Source organism: Zophobas morio, unplaced genomic scaffold, assembly GCF_036711695.1.
Source record: "Zophobas morio isolate AGI-343-1 ecotype UQ-CSIRO unplaced genomic scaffold, CSIRO_AGI_Zmor_V1 ptg000011l, whole genome shotgun sequence".
NCBI classification, from domain to species: domain Eukaryota; kingdom Metazoa; phylum Arthropoda; class Insecta; order Coleoptera; family Tenebrionidae; genus Zophobas; species Zophobas morio.
The window spans coordinates 22717270-22738732 of record NW_026972116.1 but is presented as its reverse complement, the minus strand read 5'-3'; the positions used below and the strand labels follow the sequence as shown (position 1 = coordinate 22738732).

At 29.9% G+C, this 21463-nt stretch overlaps 1 protein-coding gene across 7 annotated transcripts in view; it reads left to right on the top strand.

Moving 5' to 3' along the window:
- Positions 1-21463, top strand: part of LOC135127251 (uncharacterized) — a 206524-nt gene that overhangs the window by 134541 nt on the left and 50520 nt on the right. For 3 of the 7 annotated variants that reach the window (XM_064053676.1, XM_064053675.1, XM_064053677.1), the window contains one exon: positions 19561-19654. The exons of 2 other annotated variants lie outside the window; for them this stretch is intronic. In XM_064053676.1, coding sequence (XP_063909746.1) covers positions 19575-19654 — 80 coding nt within the window. In that variant the 5' untranslated portion in view covers positions 19561-19574. Of the gene's footprint in view, positions 1-19442; positions 19505-19560; positions 19655-21028; positions 21114-21463 lie in introns of those variants that run through there. 2 more of the 7 variants (XM_064053679.1, XM_064053678.1) reach the window with 2 other exon arrangements.

The following is a 21463-nucleotide window of genomic DNA, read 5'->3' as shown; positions in this document are numbered from 1 at the left end:
AGTGTTTTATTCTTGAAGAAGTTTAAAGAATCACAGGCGCCCCTAATGTTTTACTTTTGAAGAAGTTTGAAACTCTCCAGAGCACCCAATGTTTTATTTTTGAAGAAATTTAAAGAATTTCGGGGTCTCCTGTTGTTTTATTGTTGAGAAAGGTTAAAGAATAAGAGAAATTCCTTTGCTTTAGTTTTGAAAAATGTTTAAATAGCTTCCCTGGTGTTTTATTTTTGAAGAATTTTAAAGAATCTCAAGCACCACTAGTGCTTTATTTTGAAGAAGTTTAAAATATCTCGATATTTTATTTTTGAAAAAGTTTAAAGAATCTCAGTGAAGCGTGGTGTTTTATTTTGGAAGAAGTTTAAAGCATCTCAGAAGCACGTAATGATTTAATTTGGAAAAAGTTAAATATTCTTAGGAGCACCAGATGTTTTATTTTAGATGAAATTTTAACAATCACGGTAACATGTGATGTTTTAATTTTGAAACAATTTTAAACACTGTCGAAGGGGAACACTGAGGTTTCATTTTTGAAAGAATTTTAAAGAATCTCAAGCACCCCTAATGTTTTACTTGTAAATACGTTTAAAGAATCTCCAGAACACCCGATGTTTTATTTTTAAAGAAATTAAAAGAATCCCACGGGTTCTTGGTTTTTGCCTTTTTGAAGAAGTTTAAAGAGCTCCAGGAGCAGTCAATGTTTTTTTCTAGGTTTAAAGAATCTCAGGAGCACCCAGTGTTTTATTTTTGAAGAAGTTTAAAGAGTCACAGGCGCCCCTAATGTTTTACTTTTGAAGAAGTTTGAAACTCTCCAGAGCACCCAATGTTTTATTTTTGAAGAAATTTAAAGAATTTCGGGGTCTCCTGGTGTTTTATTGTTGAGAAAGGTGAAAGAATAAGAGAAATTCCTTTGCTTTAGTTTTGAAAAATGTTTAAATAGTTTCCCTGGTGTTTTATTTTTGAAGAATTTTAAAGAATCTCAGGCACCACTAGTGCTTTATTTTGAAGAAGTTTAAAATATCTCGATATTTTATTTTTGAAAAAGTTTAAAGAATCTCAGTGAACCGTGGTGTTTTATTTTGGAAGAAGTTTAAAGCATCTCAGAAGCACGTAATGATTTAATTTGGAAAAAGTTAAATATTCTTAGGAGCACCAGATGTTTTATTTTAGATGAAATTTTAACAATCACGGTAACATGTGATGTTTTAATTTTGAAACAATTTTAGACACTGTCGAAGGGGAACACTGGCGTTTTATTTTTGAAAGAATTTTAAAGAATCTCAAGCACCCCTAATGTTTTATTTTTAAAGAAATTAAAAGAATCTCACGGGTTCTAGGTTTTTGCCTTTTTGAAGAAGTTTAAAGAGCTCCAGGAGCAGTCAATGTTTTTTTTTAAGTTTAAAGAATCTCAGGAGCACCCACTGTTTTATTTTTGAAGAATTTTAAAGAATCACAGGCGCCCCTAATGTTTTATTTTTGAAGAAGTTTAAAACGCTCCAGAGCACCCGATGTTTTATTTTTGAAGAAATTTAAAGAATTTCGGGGACTCCTGGTATTTTATTTTTGAGAAAGGTTAAAGAATAAGGGAGGCTTCTTTGCTTTAGTTTTGAAAAATTTTTAAATAGCTTCCCTGGTGTTTTATTTTTGAAGATTTTTAAAGAATCACAGGCACCACTAGTGCTTTATTTTTGAAGAAGTTTAAAATATATCGATATTTTATTTTTGAAAAAGTTTAAAGAATGTCAGTGAAGCGTGGTGTTTTATTTTGGAAGAAGTTTAAAGCATCTCAGAGGCACGTAATGATTTAATTTTGAAAAAGTTTAAATATTCTTACGAGCACCAGATGCTTTATTTTAGATGAAATTTCAACACTCACGGTAACATCTGATGTTTTAATTTTGAAACAATTTTAAACTCTCTCGAAGGGGAACACTGGGGTTTTATTTTTGAAAGAATTTTAAAGAATCCTAAGCACCCCTAATGTTTTATTTTTAAAGAAATTAAAAGAATCTCACGGGTTCTAGGTTTTTGCCTTTTTGAAGAAGTTTAAAGAGCTCCAGGAGCAGTCAATGTTTTTTTTTAAGTTTAAAGAATCTCAGGAGCACCCACTGTTTTATTTTTGAAGAATTTTAAAGAATCACAGGCGCCCCTAATGTTTTATTTTTGAAGAAGTTTGAAACTCTCCAGAGCACCCGATGTTTGATTTTTGAAGAAATTTAAAGAATTTCGGGGACTCCTGGTATTTTATTTTTGAGAAAGGTTAAAGAATAAAGGAGGCTTCTTTGCTTTAGTTTTGAAAAATTTTTAAATAGCTTCCCTGGTGTTTTATTTTTGAAGAATTTTAAAGAATCTCAGGCACCACTAGTGCTTTATTTTTGAAGAAGTTTAAAATATATCGATATTTTATTTTTGAAAAAGTTTAAAGAATGTCAGTGAAGCGTGGTGTTTTATTTTGGAAGAAGTTTAAAGCATCTCAGACACCCCTAGTATTTTACTTTTGAATAAGTTTAAAGAATATCTCTCAAGAACACCCGATGTTTTCACTTTTGAGGAAATTAAAAGAATCTCAATGGTCCTTGACATTTCCTTTTTGAAGAAGTTTAAAGAGCCTCAGGAGCACTCGATATTTTATTTTTTTAAATGTTTATAGAATCTCAGGAACGCCCAATGTTTTATTTTTGAAAAAGTTTAAAGAGTTCGAGGGGCAGCCAGTGTTTTATTTTTGAAGAAGTTTAAATAGTCTCAGGAGCACCCGTTATTTTATTTTTTTAAGAAGTTTAAAGAATGTCAATGGCCCTTGGTGTTTTATTTTTGAAGAATTTTAAAGAATCTCAGGCACCCCTAGTGTTTTATTTTTGAACAAGTTTGAGACTCTTCAGAGCACCCGATGTTTTATTTTTGAAGAATTTTAAAGAATCTCGGGGAATCTTAGTTTTTTATTTTTGAGAGAAAGTTTAAAGAATCTCAGGGACACCAATTGTTTTATTTTTAAAAAAGTTTAAAGAATCTCAGAGACAGTTGTATTTTTTTAAATTTTAAGTAGTTTGGGATCCCTAGTGTTTTATTTTTGAAGAATTTTAAAGAGTCTCAGGCACCCCTAGTGTTTTTTCTTTTGAAGAAGTTTAAAGAATCTCGAAAGCATCCGATGTTTCATTTTTGAAGAAATTTAAAGTATCTCAGGGACTTCTGGTGTTTTATTTTTGAAAAAGTTTAAAGAGTTCGAGAAGCACTCGGTGTTCTATTTTTGAAGAAGTTTAAAGAATGTCAAGCACACCTAGTGTTTTACTTTTAAAGAAGTTTAAAACTCTCCAGAGCGCCCGATGCTTTATATTTGAAGAATTTTAAAGAATCTCGGGGACCCATAGTGTTTTATTTTTGAAGAAGTTTAATCTCAGACGCCCCTAGTGTTTTACTTTTGAAGAAGTTTGAGACTCTCCAGAGCACTCGATGTTTTATTTTTGAAAAAGTTTAAAGAATCTCTGGAGCACCCACCTGTTTTTTTATTTTTGAAAAAAAATTTAAGAATTTCAGATCCCTAGTGTTTTATTTTTGAAGGATTTTAAAGAATCTCTGACACCCATAGTGTTCTACTTTTGAAGAAGTTTAAAGAATCTGTTTTATTTTTGATGAAATTTAAAGTATCTCAGGGACTCTTGATGTCTTATTTTTGAAAGAGTTTAAAGAGTTCGAGGAGCAATCGGTGTTCTATTTTTGAAGAAGTTTAAAGAACCCCTAGCCTTTTACTTTTGAAAAGGTTTGAGACTCTCCAGAGCGCCCGATGTTTTATATTTGAAGAATTTTAAAGAATCTCGGGGACCAATAGTGTTTTATTTTTGAAGAAGTTTAAACATATCAAACACCCCTAGTGTTTTACTTTTGAAGAAGTTTAAGACTCTCCAGAGCACTCGATGTTTATTTTTGAAAAAGTTTAAAGAATCTCTGGAGCACTCACCTGTTTTTTTATTTTTGAAAAAATTTTGAAGAATTTCAGATCCCTAGTGTTTTATTTTTGAAGGATCTTATAGAACCTCTGACACCCATAGTGTTCTACTTTTGAAAAAGTTTAAAGAATCTCGGGAGCATCCGATGTTTTCTTTTTGAAGAAATTTAAACTATCTCAGGGACTCCTGGTGTTTTATTTTTGAAAAAGTTTAAAGAGTTCGAGGAGCACTGGGTGTTCTATTTTTGAAGAAGTTCAAAGAATGTCAGGCACCCCTAATGTTTTACTTTTGAAGAAGTTTACAGAATCTCGGGAGCATCCGATGGTTTCTTTTTGAAGAAATTTAAAGTATCTCAGGGACTCCTGGTGTTTTTTCTTTTGAAGAAGTTTAAAGTATCTCAGGATCTCCTGTTGTCTTATTTTTGAAGTTCCTGAAAGGATCTCAAGGGGCCTTGGTGTTTTATTTTTGAATAAGTTTAGAGACTCTCAGGAACACCCTTTGTTTTATTTTTAGAGAAGTTTAAAGATTCTCAGGTAAACCTGTTTTATTTTTGAAAGATTTAAAAAAAATCTCAGGGACCCCGGGTGTTTTATCAATGAAAAAGTTTAAACAATCTCAGGAGTATCCAATTTTTGAAGAAGGTTAAAGAATTTTGAAGGAATTTTAAACACACTCGACGGGAAAAAGTTGTAACTTAAATTGTAAAATATGTTATTCAATGTTAAGGATAAGAATATTTTACAATTTAATTTTGAAATATCGAATGCTTTGGAATCCTGGAAACATTTTAAGATTATCGAAAGCATGATAAATCGTTAATCAAAATTATCCGTTCATGCCCCTCCAGAAATGATGAAGTCATCATGCAATTTTCCGAATAAATGTTTTTTAAATGTTAAATTTAACATTTTTGTGTCCTTGTTCTTTATGAATCCGTTTGAATTTTTATCCTAGACATTGAAATTTTAAAAAAAAAAAACTGTGTGTAACAATTTTTCGATATTTCAGCTTTACGATTTTGCGATATTCCGATATTTCAATTTTAAGATTTTTCAATTTTTTGTTTCTACAATTTTTTGATTGTTTATCTTTACCATTTTTCAAATTTTCAATGTCTGGCTTTTCTCAGTTTTTGATTTGTCGATTTTTCAAATTCTCGAACTCTTTTAACTGATATTTCAGTTTTTCTATTCCTCAAATTTTCAGGTTTTTGGATTTCCAATTTTGTGGTTCTATAAATATCCAGTTTTTGACTTTTTCGATTTTTTGATGTTCCAGTTCCTCGATTTTTCTATTTTTCAATTTTTAGAATTTTTTAATCTTAGATTCAATTTTTTGACTTCTCGATTTTAGATGTTTTGAGTTTTTGTTGTTTACACCACTGGTTTTTCTTTGAAAGAAAACAAAAATCGCAATTTTTTTTAATAATTATTCCAAGAAGCGGGGTTTGTTGGACTCCATTTCAGGGACGAGGAAAGTTGTACCAAAATAGCAGTCGATCTTTTTTTTTTATTATTATTTTTTTATATTTATTTTTTCTAAACAAACAATATTAATAAAAACATAAATAAGTCGGGTTGATGAACTACAGAGATAGAAAATTTCAAATCAGATGTACTCAGCAAAATTTAAGATCACGTCATCATTTTTTGATGGGGATGAATATTGGGACAAATTTGATGCATACATTAGTAGCAACCACATTATGTGATACAATCTACACGGCACTTAAAAATAAAAACCTGCTTGAAATTCAATGAACGTTCAACTAATTCATCGATAGACACGGACAGAAACAGTAGACCGACAATTTCAGATATTACAAGCACTGAAACGTCGAGAAAACATCGCCAACCATATTTCCTAAACTTGATATAAAAAGCAGACTTTTTGTCCTGAAACCGCCATGTTTTCATTAAAAACCTAGTTGTACAGCAACACCAATCAATGCCAAATTAACAATACAATCACGTTTCCAATCTTTCCTAGTAACGCCATAAAACAGCTTCGCCGACAAACCGCGAACCAATATATGATCGACGAACCTAAAATAAATTACTGATAAATTAAAATACCTCCACAACCTCCCAAATCCCCTAACCCCAATAACCGACCCCGACAATTGCCCAGCATCCCATTGCCATAACAAAACGCCCATAAACGCATCTCGGCAATTTCCATAGCACATTAAACACATAAATGGCTATCAGAATAACGAATTTCGCACAAAGCGCGAGCGACTAATGGGAAGGAATGTGCAAGTTTGTGCGTCCAGCAGGACGAAAAGCTCATTGGAAAGGATGATAAAGCGAACCAGGATACAACAGATGACGGTGAAGCTGAAGGAGGGTTTCCATGGCCACGCGTTCCCTCTTGCCAACCAGACGAGTTTTCGGCGGCCCTCGTCTGCGAAAAGCGGCGACTTGCAATGACCGACTGAAGGGGGCGCTGCCACTTTCGGGAAATAGTATGAACCTGCCTAAAAAATGAGTTTTCCGAGTGATCAATTGTAACGCTGGGGGAGCTTTCGATACTACCTGGGAGCGCACGTCTGCCAAACTTAATAATCTCTAACGAGGATAATTGAAGGGATTTTGACGCGGTTTTGCATGCTGTCGCCGCGATTTGGCGGTCTGGTGGCGGGTTTTGGCAAGCTGTGGGGTTATACAGGGTGGAGAATAATTTATGGATGTTTTGCTGGAGTGTACGGGCGGCGGAGCTCGGTTGAAGGTGTGTTGGCTGGAGCTGAACGCGACAGTCCATAGTTATTTGGTTTCAATGCAATAAGAGCTAAACTCGCGCAACAAAAATTGGTTGAGAGTTATTTCGACAGAACATTCCTCTCCTCTGAAATGCAGTCGAACAAATCCCGCTTATTTCAAAATTTAAAAAAAAAAAATGCGATTTTTGTGTTATAACTTCTATAAAGTAAAAACCTCATTTCCTGTCCCGATTTTATAATTTTATGTTATGTTATCTTAGACATTGAGGTTTTCAGAAAAAATAATATAAAACAATTTTTCGACTATGTAATTTCTGGATTTTTTAAATTTTCGATTTCTAAAATTGTTATTTTTCGATTTCTGAATTTTCCGATATTTCAGTTTTATGGTGCTGCAATTTTTTGATTTTTTAATTTTTCTACTTTTCAATTTTTCAATTTCTGACGTTTTTCAGTTTTTAGTTTATCGATTTTTTTTATTCTCGATTTCTGAATTAATCGATTTTTCGATTTTTTTAATTTTTCAATTCCTCAATTTTTCAGGTTTTTGACTAAATTTTTTTTTTTTTAGATATTTCACTTTTCGATTTTTTCATTTCTTGATTTCTCAGTTTTTCGATTTTCTGATATTTCAGTTCCTCGATTTTTCAACTTTTCGATTCTTCAGTGTTTCGGCATTTTATATTTTAAATTTTTGGATTTCTTGATTTTTCAATTTTTTTTTAAATTTAGATTTTCAATTTTTTAATGTTTGGATTTTTTTTACTATTTTTCGGCTTCTCGCTTTTAGATTTTTCAGTTTTTGTTGTTTATTTTATACAGGTTAACAGAAAACAAAACTGGCAAAAAATGCACAATTTTTCAAAGCGGGATTTGTTGGGCTGCACTTCAGGGGTGAGGGAAGTTCGTTTTTTCAGTTATTCGACTTTCCAGTGTCCCGATTTTATAATTTTGTGTTTTTACAATTTTAGATTTTTCAATTTTTCGTTTCTTCAGATTTGAGATTTTACTTTTTTTCGATTTAAAGTTTCTCGAATTTTGCATTTTTCATTTTTTCCAATCTTTAATTTTTAATTTCTTTAAATTTTCGATTTGCCATTTTTCGTTTCGTTTTTATTTTCCTTGATTTTTCCATTTTTCAATGTTCTGATTTTATAATTTTCTGTATTTTCAATTTCAAATATTTTTGTTTCTTCAGTTTTACCATATGCAACTTTTCGAGTTTTCATTTTTGAATTTTTCATTTTTCGATTTTCCCACTTTTGGATGTTTCAATTTTTAGATTTTGCAATTTTTTGATTTCCAATTTTTAATTTCGGTTTTTTGTTTTCTTTAATTTTTCAAAATTTCAATTTTCCAACGTTCGAATTTTTCTATTTGCAGATTTTGCAATTTTTCGTTTCAGTTTTCTTTCTTTATTTTTTCAATTATTATTTTACTTTTCAATGTCCTCATTTTATAATGTTTTGTTTTTTCAGTTTTACCTTTTTCAATTTATCGTTTCTTCAGTTCTTTGCGATTTTTTTTTTTTTTGTTTCTTCGATTTTTATTTTGTTTTTGTGTGTTCAATGTTTAGATTCTGCAATCTTTCGTTTTAAAATTTATCAAGTTTTCAATTTCGCTTTTAAATTTTTCGATCCTTTAATTTCTCATTTCCTCAATTTTGGAATTGCGGTTCGTTTATTTTTTTATTTTCATTATTTTTACAAATTTTCAATTTTTCAATTTTCCGACAATTAAATTTTTCAATTTTCCAACATTTGAATTTTCCTATTTCTAAATTTTGCAATTTCTCGATTTGAATTTCTGACATTTTCAGTTTTCGGTTTGTCGATTTTCCAAATTCTCGATTTATCGATTAATCGATTTTTCAATTTTTCAGGTTTTTGATTTTCCAATTTTATTAGATTTTATATTTTTGACTTTTCGATTTTTGATTCAATTTTTCGATTTTTCAACTTTTCTATTCTTTGATGTTTCAGTATTTTGTATTTTAAATTTTTGGATTTCTGGATTTTTCGATCTTATAATTTTTCGACTTCTCCGTTTTAGATTTTTCAGTTTTTGTTGTTTACTTTATAGAGGTTAACAGAAAACAAAAAGCGCAAAAAATGTTTATAATTCTTCCAAGAAGCGGGATTTGTTAGGTTGCACTTCAGAGATGAGGGAAGTTCGTTTTTTTAATTATTCGACTTTTCAGTGTCCCGATTTTATAATTTTGTTGTTGTTTTTATAATTTTAATTTTTTCAGTTCTTCGTTTCTTCAAATTTTAGATTTTGGAATTTTTCGATTTAAAATTTCTCGAATTTTCAATTACTTATTGTTTTTTTAATTTTTCTGTTCTCTAATTTTTCATTTCTTCAAATTTTCGATTTGTAATTTTTCGTTTCGGTTTTTATTTTTTCTTTTCGATTTTTCAATATTTCGATTTTATAATTTTGTGTTGTTTCAATTTCAGTTTTTTTCCTTCAGTTTTACGATATGCAACTTTTCGAGTTTTCATTTTTGCATTATTAAACTTTTGGATGTTTCAATTTTTAGAGTTTGCAATTTTTGGATTTACGATTTTTAATTTCGGTTTTTGTTTTCTTTAATTTTTCAAATTTTCAATTTTCCAACGTTTGAATTTTTGATTTGAGGTTCTCGAATATTTTCAATTTTTCAAATTTTCGTTTTGCAATTTATCGTTTCAGTTTTCTATTTTCTTTATTTTTTCTTTAATGTTTAGATTCTGCAATATTTCCTGTTAAAATTTCTGGAGTATTCAATTTTTCATTTTTAAATTTCTCAATTCTTTAATTTTTCGTTTCCTCAATTTTCGATTTGCAGTTCGTTTAATATTTTTTATTTTCATTATTTTTACAAATTTTCAATTTTTCAGTTTTCCAAGAATTAAATTTTTCAATTTTTCGATTTTCCAATATTTCAATTTTTCAATTTCAAAGATTTGTCTTTCATTTTTTTTTAGTATTTGGATTTTTCAGTTTTTCAGTTTTCCAACTTTTGAATTTTTCCATTACTAGATTTTGCAATTTTTTGATTTGAGTTTTTCGAATTATCAATTTTTAATTTTTCAATTTTTCGATTTGCAATTTTTCTTTTCAGTTTTCTATTTTCTTTATTTATTCAATTATTATTCGAATTTCAGTGTTCGCACTTTATATTGTTTTATTTTTTGAGTTTTAACTTTTTTAATTTTTCCTTTCTTCAATTATTCGCTTTGCAATTTTTCAATTTTTTTTGTTTCTTCAATTTTTCTTCGTTTTAGTTTCTTCAATGTCTAGATTCTGCAATCTATCGTTTTAAAATTTCTCGTGCATTTTTTTTTCATTTTTCAATTATTCCATTCTTTAATTATTCATTTCCTCAAATTTTCGATTTGCACTTCGTTTCATCTTTTTATTTTCGTTATGTTTACAAATTTCTAATTTTTCAGTTTTCCAACATTTGAATTTTTCAATTTCCAGATGCTATTTGTCGATTTGAATTTCCCCAGTTTTCAATTTTTAATTTTTCAATTATTCGACTTTTCAATGTTCCCATTTTATAATATTTTGTTTGTTTAATTTTAAGTTTTTCGATTTTTCGTTTCTTTAACTTTTCGCTTTGGGATTTTTCAATTTTTTTTTGTATCTTCAAGGTTGTATATTTTTTTTATTTCTTCTTTTTTTTGAAATTTTGCAGTCTTTCGTTTTACAATTTCTCAAGTTAAAATTTTTTATTTTTCAATTTTTCGATTCTTTAATTTTTCATTTCCTTAATTTTTTTATTAGCAGTTCGTTTCCGTTTTTTACAATTTTCCCATTTTTCAGTGCTCCGATTTTTTATTTTTTCAATTTCAATTTCTTCAATTTTTTATTTCTTCCAATTTTCGAATTGCAATTTTTCAGTGTCTCATTTTTTTTATTTATTTATTTTTAGGATATGAAACGCTTCGAGTTTTGATTTGTAATTTTTTTATTTTTCGATTTTCTAACTATTGGATGTTTCAATTTATAGATTATGCAATTTTTCGATTTGCAATTTCACGAGTTTCCAGTTTTTAATTTTTCAATTTTTCATTTCTTGAATTTTTAATTTGGATTTTTTGTTTCCTTTATTTTTTCAGTTTTTGGATTTTTCAATTTTTCGATTTGAAACTTTTAGATTTTTTAATTTTTGTTTATTCAATGCATAGATCTTTCAGTTTCTCGATTTTTCAACTTTTCGTTTCTTCAATTTTTGATTTGTATTGTTTCTAGTTTTCATTTTAAATATGTATGTAATAATAATTATAATTTTCAAAATTCTTCAGTTTTTCAATTTTTGGATATTTGATTTTCAATTTTCCTTCACTTCTACAATCTTCGATTTCACAATTTTTGGTTTTTCCAATTTTTCGATTTTTTTTTTTCAATTTTTAGTTTTTCAATGTTCCAATTTTTCGTTTCCTCAGTTCTTCAATTTGCAATTTTTAATTTTTTTAGTTTTTAGAGTTTTCAATACCTTTCGATTTTCCAGTTTTTCTCGATTTTTTTTAACTTTTTGAATCATAAAAATGGACAAATTACAAAGTGTAAAATTGAATAAGCAAAAATGAAAACGAAGAAGTAAAAAATTAAAATTTTGAAATATCTAAAAATTTGAAATCAACAAATTGAGGAAGCAAAAAATTGAAAAATCGAAAGATTACAAATTGAGAAAACTGAGTAAGTGCAAAATCGAAAAAAACGAAATAACGCAAAATCGAAATATTGAAAACTAAAGAAATCAGAAAGTCGGATAACTGGGAGATCCAAAAACTGCAAAACTGAAAATTTTATGAATTGAAAAACCAAGGTATTAAAAAAAACAAAAATTGAAAATTTAAACAGTTGAATAAACGAAAAATTATAAAACGGAAAATTGAAAAATTTTGAAGCCTAGAAATTGATAGAATAGATAAATTAAAAAAATTAAAGTTGAATAAAGGAAGAATTTCAAAACCAAAACATCGAAAAATGGAAAAATTCAAGAAAAATTAGAGGAAATGAAAAAACGAAAAATTCTGATAACAAAAAATTGGTCTGAGGTAAATCAATCCAGATGTCTCTAAAAATTATAACATTTGATTTTAGGAATTTTATTTTTTATGTAATGTTAAAGTAAATGTTATAATAAAGGTGTTTGTTTCTAGTGAGTTTTTGCATTACAAAATTTTGTGATGACGTCATCAATTATTTGGCAGGGGAAAAACCAATAAATTTTGATTAACGATTTACCTTGCGTACGTTAACAATATACAATTTTGATTTTTTTTCCAAAAATCTGGATGAGTGATCGATAGACCAGAAAAGTAGGAGTATATTAAAAACAAATTTACTATTGCATATATAAAAAATTTGACAACAATCGGTCCGGTAGATTCGAAGATTTTTTTAATAAAAATCCGAACAGGCCGCAGACAGACAGGCAGACCGAAATATCTAGAAAACACAAGAGTAAAGATTTGACCGATGGATTCGATTACAATACTTCCTTAGCTTACGCTCGAGAAATAATAATTGGGATCCTAATACAAAATAATTTTATTATGTAATAATTCTTCCACCCCAATATAAAGAACTCTCTAACCAATACTGGAGTTGGTAAATATGTGACTTACATAACCAAAACCGTCGCCTATACAAAATCGGCCTACAAAGATGCAATTTTCCCGACAACTTTCCTCACTATTAACGAGCGATGGAAAATTTGAAAAAAAAATACTGCCAATTAATACGTGAAAGGAACGTTAAATTAGGAAGCTCGACTGTAACTACGAGACGCTATTTACTGGTAAATTGTAAATCTTGGCAATGTTGTTTTCACTGACATTAAATTAGGAAATTTGCTTCTTCGGAATAATTATATTAATTAATTAATTACTCATTAATTCTTTATGAAAGGTAAACTCATGATGTTCTACAGTGTTTGTACGCGACGTATTCCAGCTTCCATAATTAAACCATGATTCCCTCTTTGTCGTTTTAGATTTTAATGAAACAAAAAATGTGCCTTTTGAAAGCACAGATGAGTCGTTCATTAAAAATGAAAATTAAAAAATTCTGTTTGATTTTCTTATTTCGCTGGAAACTCTAACTGGATCTCGCGTCATTTTTAAAACCTAACATCGTGGAGTTTATTGTGTCATTTTTTCAACTATTAGCAACAATCTTGTAGAAAAATAATGTCATGTAGGTGGTAAAACACTAACCAAAATTTGTTTGCTCATCCCCACCACCACCAATCGAAAGGAGACTGTGAAAATTTTTCCAAAATTTTGAAATTTATTAATCGTCCATGTAATGGGATGCTAAAAAATTGCATATTATAGATGTCTAGGTTAGTTTAGAAAAAGTATGATTTCCCAAAAGAAAACTGAAAATTAGCTGATTTTGAAAAACTTGAAGTGGTGTTTTTATTTATTTTGATAGATTTAATATTTTTGGTAATCTAATCATTAAGATTCGGAAATTTATTCAAATTAAATTACTTTCAGAGCCGAGCTTTATAAATTTGAGCAACCAACAGGGCCAACAGCTGCTTTCGACGAAATTTGTAACCATCAATGTGGTACAGAACTAGTCGCACTATCACAGTATTGTTCTTTAACACAATGGCAGACGAGCAGAATTTATTGCTGAGTTGCGTTTAAAATATGGAGCAGGTTTAAATAGTACGCGTCCATTGTGGTGCAAATTAATGTCACCCTACCGACTAACCACGTCCAGAGAAGAATTATTAAAATCCTCGTTAAAATTCATACTAACTTTTAGTTTTTTCTTGGACTGAACTGCGGCTTCAGAACAGATTTGACTCCATCGAGTTTCATTTCTTGAGAATTGCTAACCATCTTTAGTTCTGGTCTTCAAATTTCAAATAAACAGTTCTTGGAAGAAAATTTCTACTGATAAGGTACTGAAATACAGATCTACCTGCCGGATTATCGGGACCTTTTTCTCCACAAAACTTAAAATTTATTCATTTATGACATAGTCGTTTTCGTGTTCGTGCAGTTTACAGGTTGAAATAAGTCTTCACTACAATATTGTCGGGTGTGTATAAATTTTTAATATTTTTGGAATTATTACTCTTTATATAAAGGTATCTTCTAGGAATAGCTAGATATACCAAGCGCACATATGTGATCTATATCAATGAATTCAGAAAAAGAAACTCTAGTTATTCAAAAATGCATTAATTATATGGTAGCGCCATAAAAAAAATCAAATTAGCCGTGTATCTCGAAAATAAATGAAGCAAAAGAAATTTCTTTTCACGAATAATTAGAGCACAACTTCTTGTACCCCTGTACCTAATTTCACTTGATTTGTACAATTGGTTCTCAAGATATATATTTAACCATTTCCATACATTCTAGCGACCTGTATATACGCGGTGACTTCCAAATAGATTTGGAAAAAAAATCCTTTAACTATTGACATCAATCAAAGAATGTGGCAGGTGTTGTTTTAATTACTGCTCTAGTTTCAAGAAACAATTAAGGAAAATCTAGGTAAACGTCAATGATGCGTCAACAATTTTGGCAAATGCCGTCTAAGAAAGTAATGGCCGGATGGGCGGGGCTAGTACTTGCTAAAATAAGACTGACTGGCGAATGACATACCCTCTAAGAAAATAAAGGGCGGGTGGGCGGGGCTAATACTTGTTAAGGTAAGACTGATTTTGGCAAATGTTATAGCCTCTAAGAAAATAGAAGGGTATATCATTTGAAAAAAATCAGTCTTGTCTGAGTAAGTGCCAGCACCACCCACCCACCCTTTGTTTTCTTAGAAGGTATATTATTTGCAACAATCAGTCTTATCTTACCAAGGACTAGCCCCACCCACCCACCCTGTTCTCATTCTAACGATCTTATATCTGCCCGCCCCCTCTTCATTCCAGTGACTAATTTTAATATTGTTCAGTCATTCAGCAAAATTAGTTTTATCTCAACAAATACTAGCCCCGTCCACCCACCCTCTGTTTTCTTATAAAGTATGTCATTTGCAAGAGTCAGTCTTATCTTACCAAGAACTAGCTCCACCCACCCACCCTGTTCTCATTCTAACGATCTTTTATTTCTGCCCGCCCCCTCTTCATTCCAGTGACTACTTTTAATATTGTTCAGTCATTCACCAAAATTAGTTTTATCTCAACAAATACTAGCCCCGCCCACCCACCCTCTGTTTTCTTATAAGGTATGTCATTTGCAACAATTAGTCTTATCTTACCAAGGACTAGCCCCACCCACCCACCCTGTTCTCATTCTAACGATCTTACATCTGCCCGCCCCCTCTTCATTCCAGTGACTAATTTTAATATTGTTCAGTCATTCAGCAAAATTAGTTTTATCTCAACAAATACTAGCCCCGCCCACCCGCCTTCTGTTTTCTTACAGGGTATGTCATTTACCAAAGTTAGTCTTATCTCAGTAAGTACTAGCCCCCCCCACCCACCCACCCTCTCTTTTCTTAGAGGTTATGTCATTGGCCAAATTCAGTCTTATTTTAGCATGTTACTCTCTCTGCCCACCTCCCCTCTATTCTCTTAGAGGGTACATATAAGTATCATTTGAAAAAGTCAGTTTTAGATTAGTAAGTATTAAATCCACCCACCCGCCCTCTATTTTCTCAAAGGGTATATCATTTGCCAAAATCAGTCTTGTAAGCACTAGCCCCGCCCACCCGTCCTCTCTTTTCTTAGAGGTTATGCCATTAGCCAAATTAAGTCATATTTTAGCAAGTACTAGATCTCGTATATACATATAAACAAGCTTGAACCAACTACCGTTGAATATCAAAAGTTTTCACTATAATAAATTAAAAATGTTTTGCTTATTATAGAAAAATTGTATGACTTCTGTAAAGTAAAAACTAGTGGCCGGTAGCTTTTTTCCCTTGAATTTCTTTTTTCCTTTCTTCAATTCTCCTTTTTTGTTCAATATTTGGATTTGCAGTTTTTCTAGTTTTCAAATTTAAATGTTTCAGTGTTTTAATTTTCCAACTTTTGAGTTATCCAATTTTTAAATTTTGCAATTTTTCGTTTCGGTTTGCCATTTTTCAATTATTCATGTTTTGTTTCTTCAGTTTTCCGATTTTTCAACTTTTGGATGTTTCAATTTTTAGATTTTGCAATTTTTTCGATTTACAATTTCGCGAGTTTACAATTTCACGAGTTTTCAATTTTTAGATTTTTCAATTGTTCGATTTGTAATTTTTCGTTTCGGTTTTTCATTTTCTTTATTTTCTCAGTTTTTCGCTTTTTCAATGTTCTCATTTTCAATTTTATTTTTTACTTCCTGAGCAGAAGCAAAGAAAATACTGTAATAGAGTCTGTCGGCCAACTCTCTACTTTTACGTTTTGTATATACAGGGTGCCTCAAAAAAATTAATGAATGGCTGAATTTATTTTACTGATTTAAGCAGGAACTACAAAACCGAATGCTTTGAAATCTTGAAAATATTTTAAAGTTATCACAAGCATGGTATTTTTTTTATCAAAATGTATTTGCTCATCCCTCTAAAAAAATGATGACGTCACCTCAAAATTTTGCTGAATAAATCCTATTTTAAATATGCAAAGTATGATGAGTCAATACTTGTGATTTATCACTGCATTAATATTTTTTAGATTTGCTTATACAGGGTGCCTCAAAAAAATTAATGACTGAGTCCATTTATTTTATTGATTAAGTGAAGAATTGCAAAACTGAATACTTGTAGACGTTTTGGAGTTATTATAAGGGTGGTAACTTTTTAATCAAAATCTATCTGTTTATGAATCTCAACAAATTGATGACGTAATCTCAAAATTTTACCGAATAAATCCTATTCTAAAATTGCAAAATATGATCAGTCTATACTTGTAATTTATCATTGCATTCATATTTTTTTAGATTTGCTTATACAGGGTGACTCAAAAAAGTTAATGAATCGGTCAACTTATTTTATTGAATAAATCAATACTTTGAATTCTTGTTTAGGTGTTAACGTTATAGTAAGCCTGCTAAATTGTTAATCAAAACATGGATATCTATTTATTCCCCCCAAAAAATTGATGATGTCATCCCAAAATTTTTTTCAATGTAAAATGTTTCAATTTTTAGATTTTTAAATTTCTCGATTTTTCAATTTTTCGTTTTTTTAATGTTTGATTTACAGTTTTGCTTGTTTTCATTTTAAATATGTATCTAATTTTTTAGAAATTTTTCCACTTTTCAAATACTACTTATTCTACACTGCTACAGTTTTTCGACTTTACAGTTTTTGTGGTTTCCAATTTTTCGATTCGATTAGTTTTTCTTCTTTCCAGTTTTCCGATTCATGAATTTTTCTCGATTTTTTAATTTTCAATTTTTCGATTATTAAATTTTCGATTTTTCTATTCTAAAGCTCTATTAAAAAAAAAAGGGAAAAATGAAAAACCAACAACGAAAAAATGAAAAATTAAAAAAAAAACTTTGAAAAATCTTAAAGTGAACTTGTGAAAAAAAAGTTTTCAATTCGTTTTCAGCTGCTTCAGAATCGAGAAACTTAAAAATCGAAAAACTGCAAAGTCGAACAAACGAAGTATTGTAAAATCCGAATATTGAAAATTAAAGAAACCGGAAAATTGGATAATTGAAAAATCGAAAAACTGTAGAAAAATTGAAAATTGGAATACCGAAACATCGAAAAATAAAACAATTTAAAAATCGAGAAATCGAAAAGGAAACAAATTGAAAAAAAAAATGAACAATCGAAATATAGGACAAACGAAATAACGAAGGTCGAAAAACGGAAAATTATAAAATCGGAAATTCGAAAAATACAAAAATCTGAAAAATCGAAAATTCGTAATACCGAGAAATCAAAAGTCAAAAATTCGGTGAATCAAATATTCGAGAAATCGAAAACTCGAAAAATTGAAAAGTCGAGAAGCTGAAAAAGCGAAAATAAAAAAAAAGAAAAATCCAAAAACTGAACAATGTAAAAATTGAAGAATCGAAAATTCGAAAAATCCAAAATCGAATTTTTCCATTTTTCAAACACTACTCTACACTGCTACAGTTTTTCGACTTTACAATTTTTGTGGTTTCCAATTTTTCGATTCGATTAGTTTTTCTTCTTTCCAGTTTTTCGATTCATGCATTTTTCTCGATTTTTTTATTTTTCAATGTTTCGATTTTTAAATTTTCGATTTTTCTATTCTAAAGCTCTATTCAAAAAAATGGGAAAAATGAAAAACCAACAACGAAAAAATGAAAAATTATAAAATAGAAACTTTGAAAAATCTTAAAGTAAACTTGTGAAAAAAAAATCTTTCAAGTTTTCAATTCGTTTCTTCAGCTGCTTCAGAAAAACGAAATATTGTAAAATCCGAATATTGAAAATTAAAGAAACCGGAAAGTTGGATAATAGAAAAATCCAAAAATTGCAAAATTGGAAAATATAAAAATTGAGAAACTGAAAAATCGAAAAATGAAAAAATTCAAATTGTAAAAACCGAGACAGCAAAAAATGGAAAAATTGAACAATTAAAGAAAATGAAAAAACGAAAAATTGAATGTCAAATAACACTAGTTTACAAGGTTTTATATCCAAAGACAAAAATAGCTGAATCTAAAGGATTTGGGTTCGGGAAATTCAAATCTGAAAGCAGAAAAAATCTATCACGTCAGGTTTTTGAGATATTTATATAAACATACCCCGTATTTCTTTTCTTTTATACAACTCTTGTAACGTTTTTATTTTTTTTTATTTATTTATTTTTTTTAAATATATATGAACATATAGTTCTTTGAGCAAATTTGTATCATTTTAAAAGATCATTTAGGTAAATAAATAACATGAGTGTCAATTTTTCAAGCTACTAGATTGTCATCAATGTTTTATTTAAAATTTTTCAAGTATTGATTTTAGAATAATTGGTTGCTTTTGATTTTTCTACGGGAAGTGATAATAAAAATGTGAAGTTGGCGTCACAAAGACCTTTTAAAATGATACAAATTTGCTCAAAGAAATACAGGCTTATCATTAAGAATAAAGAAGTTACAGGGGTTGTATCAAATAAAAGCAACACCCAGTATATATTATAAACATTATGACTGAAAATTAAAAATTATAATCAGTAGCTTTTCTTTTATTGACAGTACAGACAGTTTCCCTTATAAAAGACCAACAGTAACACATTTTCGTCCCAAAATCCTTGATACATTCTTTTGAAGCATATTTGAACAGGTCTTGCTTTAGGTACTATAATTTTACCATAAACGTAACAAAACTGATTTGCACTTACTTTGCACGATCTCGAAGACATTTTTTATGTGACAATGGTGTATTAACATGAATCAGTTTGACACTAACGTGAAGGTAAGAGCAAAGTTCATTATTTTTGATTTATGAAAAAACCTGACGTGATAAGGATAATCCGTTTTTGGATTTGTTATTAGTAAGCAATTTAGAAGTAAAAAATATTTTTTTTATTTTTGGATACGAAAAAAAGTTTAAATTTGTAAACTAGTGAATTGGTCGTAAAATTTGATTTTGCGAATTTTATTTTTTTATGAGAAGCCTTATACGAGTATGTATGTTAAAATAAAGATATGTATATAATGTTAAAGTGAATGTTGTTCCTAGTGAGTTTTTCCATTACAAAATTTTATGATGACGTCATTAACATTAAAATGTAGAGTAATGCTAATAATAACAGTACTGTATTGCCAGATTTTAGGGAAATGGTGTTGAGTTTGGTTCTTGATTGAATCAATAGAAAAAACATACAAAAGAAAACATCCTCGAACAATTTTAATAAAACCCTCATTCTTAATCTACGAGATGAAATTTTAAGAAATTAGAAAGTATAGTAAATATTCGCCCAAAGATATAGACAAAAAGTAATCATACGTGATTGTGTTTTAGAAACTTTTGGTGAAATGGGCAACCCGAAAAAGAAAAGGTTAACAACATGTGCCAAGCGGAAAAGTAAAAGACAACTTGCCCGAAGACTCTGCAGGTATGTTTTTGCATTTTTCAAAAAAGAAGTTTTTCAATGCTTATTTATTAATACTACTACTTACTACGGTACAGAATAATCGTTCTATAACGTCGGTTCTTCTTTTAAGGCCATTAAACATATTTAAGCAATATCGCAGAGCTGTTAATTTTTGACGTGATTGCTATAAACCATTTTTCGCTCTTGATTCTTGGCAACTCGCTCTCTTGTTTTCGCTTCAGCGTAGCAACACCCTTAAGACTTGACTACAAAGAGCTTCGGCTTATGAGAATTTATTAGCATTTTCCGAGTCATTAGTTTTGGTCAGCAACTAAGGGGTTTACTTCTTAGAAAAGGATTTTACCTGATGATTAATTAAATAGAGATATACCTGGTGGATTATCCAGGCCTTTTTCAGACCAAAACTTGAAACTTGTCATTCTGTTTCACTCGTTGTGAGTGATTTATAACGAACACATTTTCAAAGTGAATTCAATATTTTAATAAACGAAACGCAAAGGTAAACATTTTTAACTAATTGTTTTTTCCCATTGCAATTATACGAATTTACAAAGGTACTCGTAATTTGCCCGGTTTTAATTTTTAGCGTATACATTTACAATACGAGAGGCGTTCAAGAAAGGCCGAACTGATGTCACTTTGATTGTGTAATAGTGAGTTGTAGAAGTGTGACAGCTGCTGATTATTGGGCAAATGGTATTCAAGTTTGTGCACAATTATATTTAGGGGTAGTTGCTGGGCTCTGATATTGAGCCAAAGTGGTGGTTTCCTTGTTCATTTCCTGTCCGGATAATGAAAGTTTTCCGGGTGTTGCCGCGGTCGCCGCAAGGCTCAACTTTTAATAAATCTATATACTTCAGTTTTTGGGTAAATCACCAAAATAACTACGAATTTTGATCACACTTGGCGCCGAAAAAAAAATAAACGCTATTTTTTTATTGCATAGTATGAAAACTTAATAACCAAAAACTTTGCTAACTTTTGGTTCATTCTTTGATTGAATTTCGACCGACGCTTCAAATAAACAGTTCTTGGAAGAATATTTCTACTGATAAGGTAATGAACTAAAGATTTACCTGCCGGATTATTAGGACCTTTTTCTCCACAAAATTTAAAATTTGTTCATTTCTGATTCAGTCGTTGTCGTGTTCGTGCAGTTTACAGAGTGAAATTAGCCCTCACTACAATATTGTCGGGTGTGTATAAATTTTAATATTTCAGGAATTATTACTCTGTTATTACTCTGTTGTCCAAAAATTTTTATAAAACCTTAATTCTTAATCTGTGTTGAATGAAATTTTGAGAAATTAGAAAGTGTAGTAGATATTCGCCCAAGATGTAGGCCAAAAGTAGTCATACATGATTGTGTTTTAGATACTTTTGGTGAAATGGGCTCGAAACATTTAGCACTCAGTATCAAGCGAAAAAGTAGAAGACAAATTGCTCGAAGACTCTGGAGGTATGTTTTTGCATTTTTTTAATAACAGGAGACTCAGAAGTTTTTCAACCCTTATTTTTTAAATACTACTACTTACTTACTTTACGGTCTAAAATTTCTATTAATAAACATAATAATTACATGATCGTTTTCCGGGTTGGAACCGTGTAAATTGAATTTTTGGGGCTCAACGTTTCGCACCTTTCGTAAGTGGCATCTTCAGGAGCAGGGCAACTTGCAAAAGAGCACGGTAACTCAGTATGTCAACCATACCAGAGGCGAAAAAAAAGAGTTTCGCGTACAATTTCGTTGTTTAACGATTTTGTCTTGAATTTTCACATTTTTAAAGTTATGTCCACAGAACTTGCCTA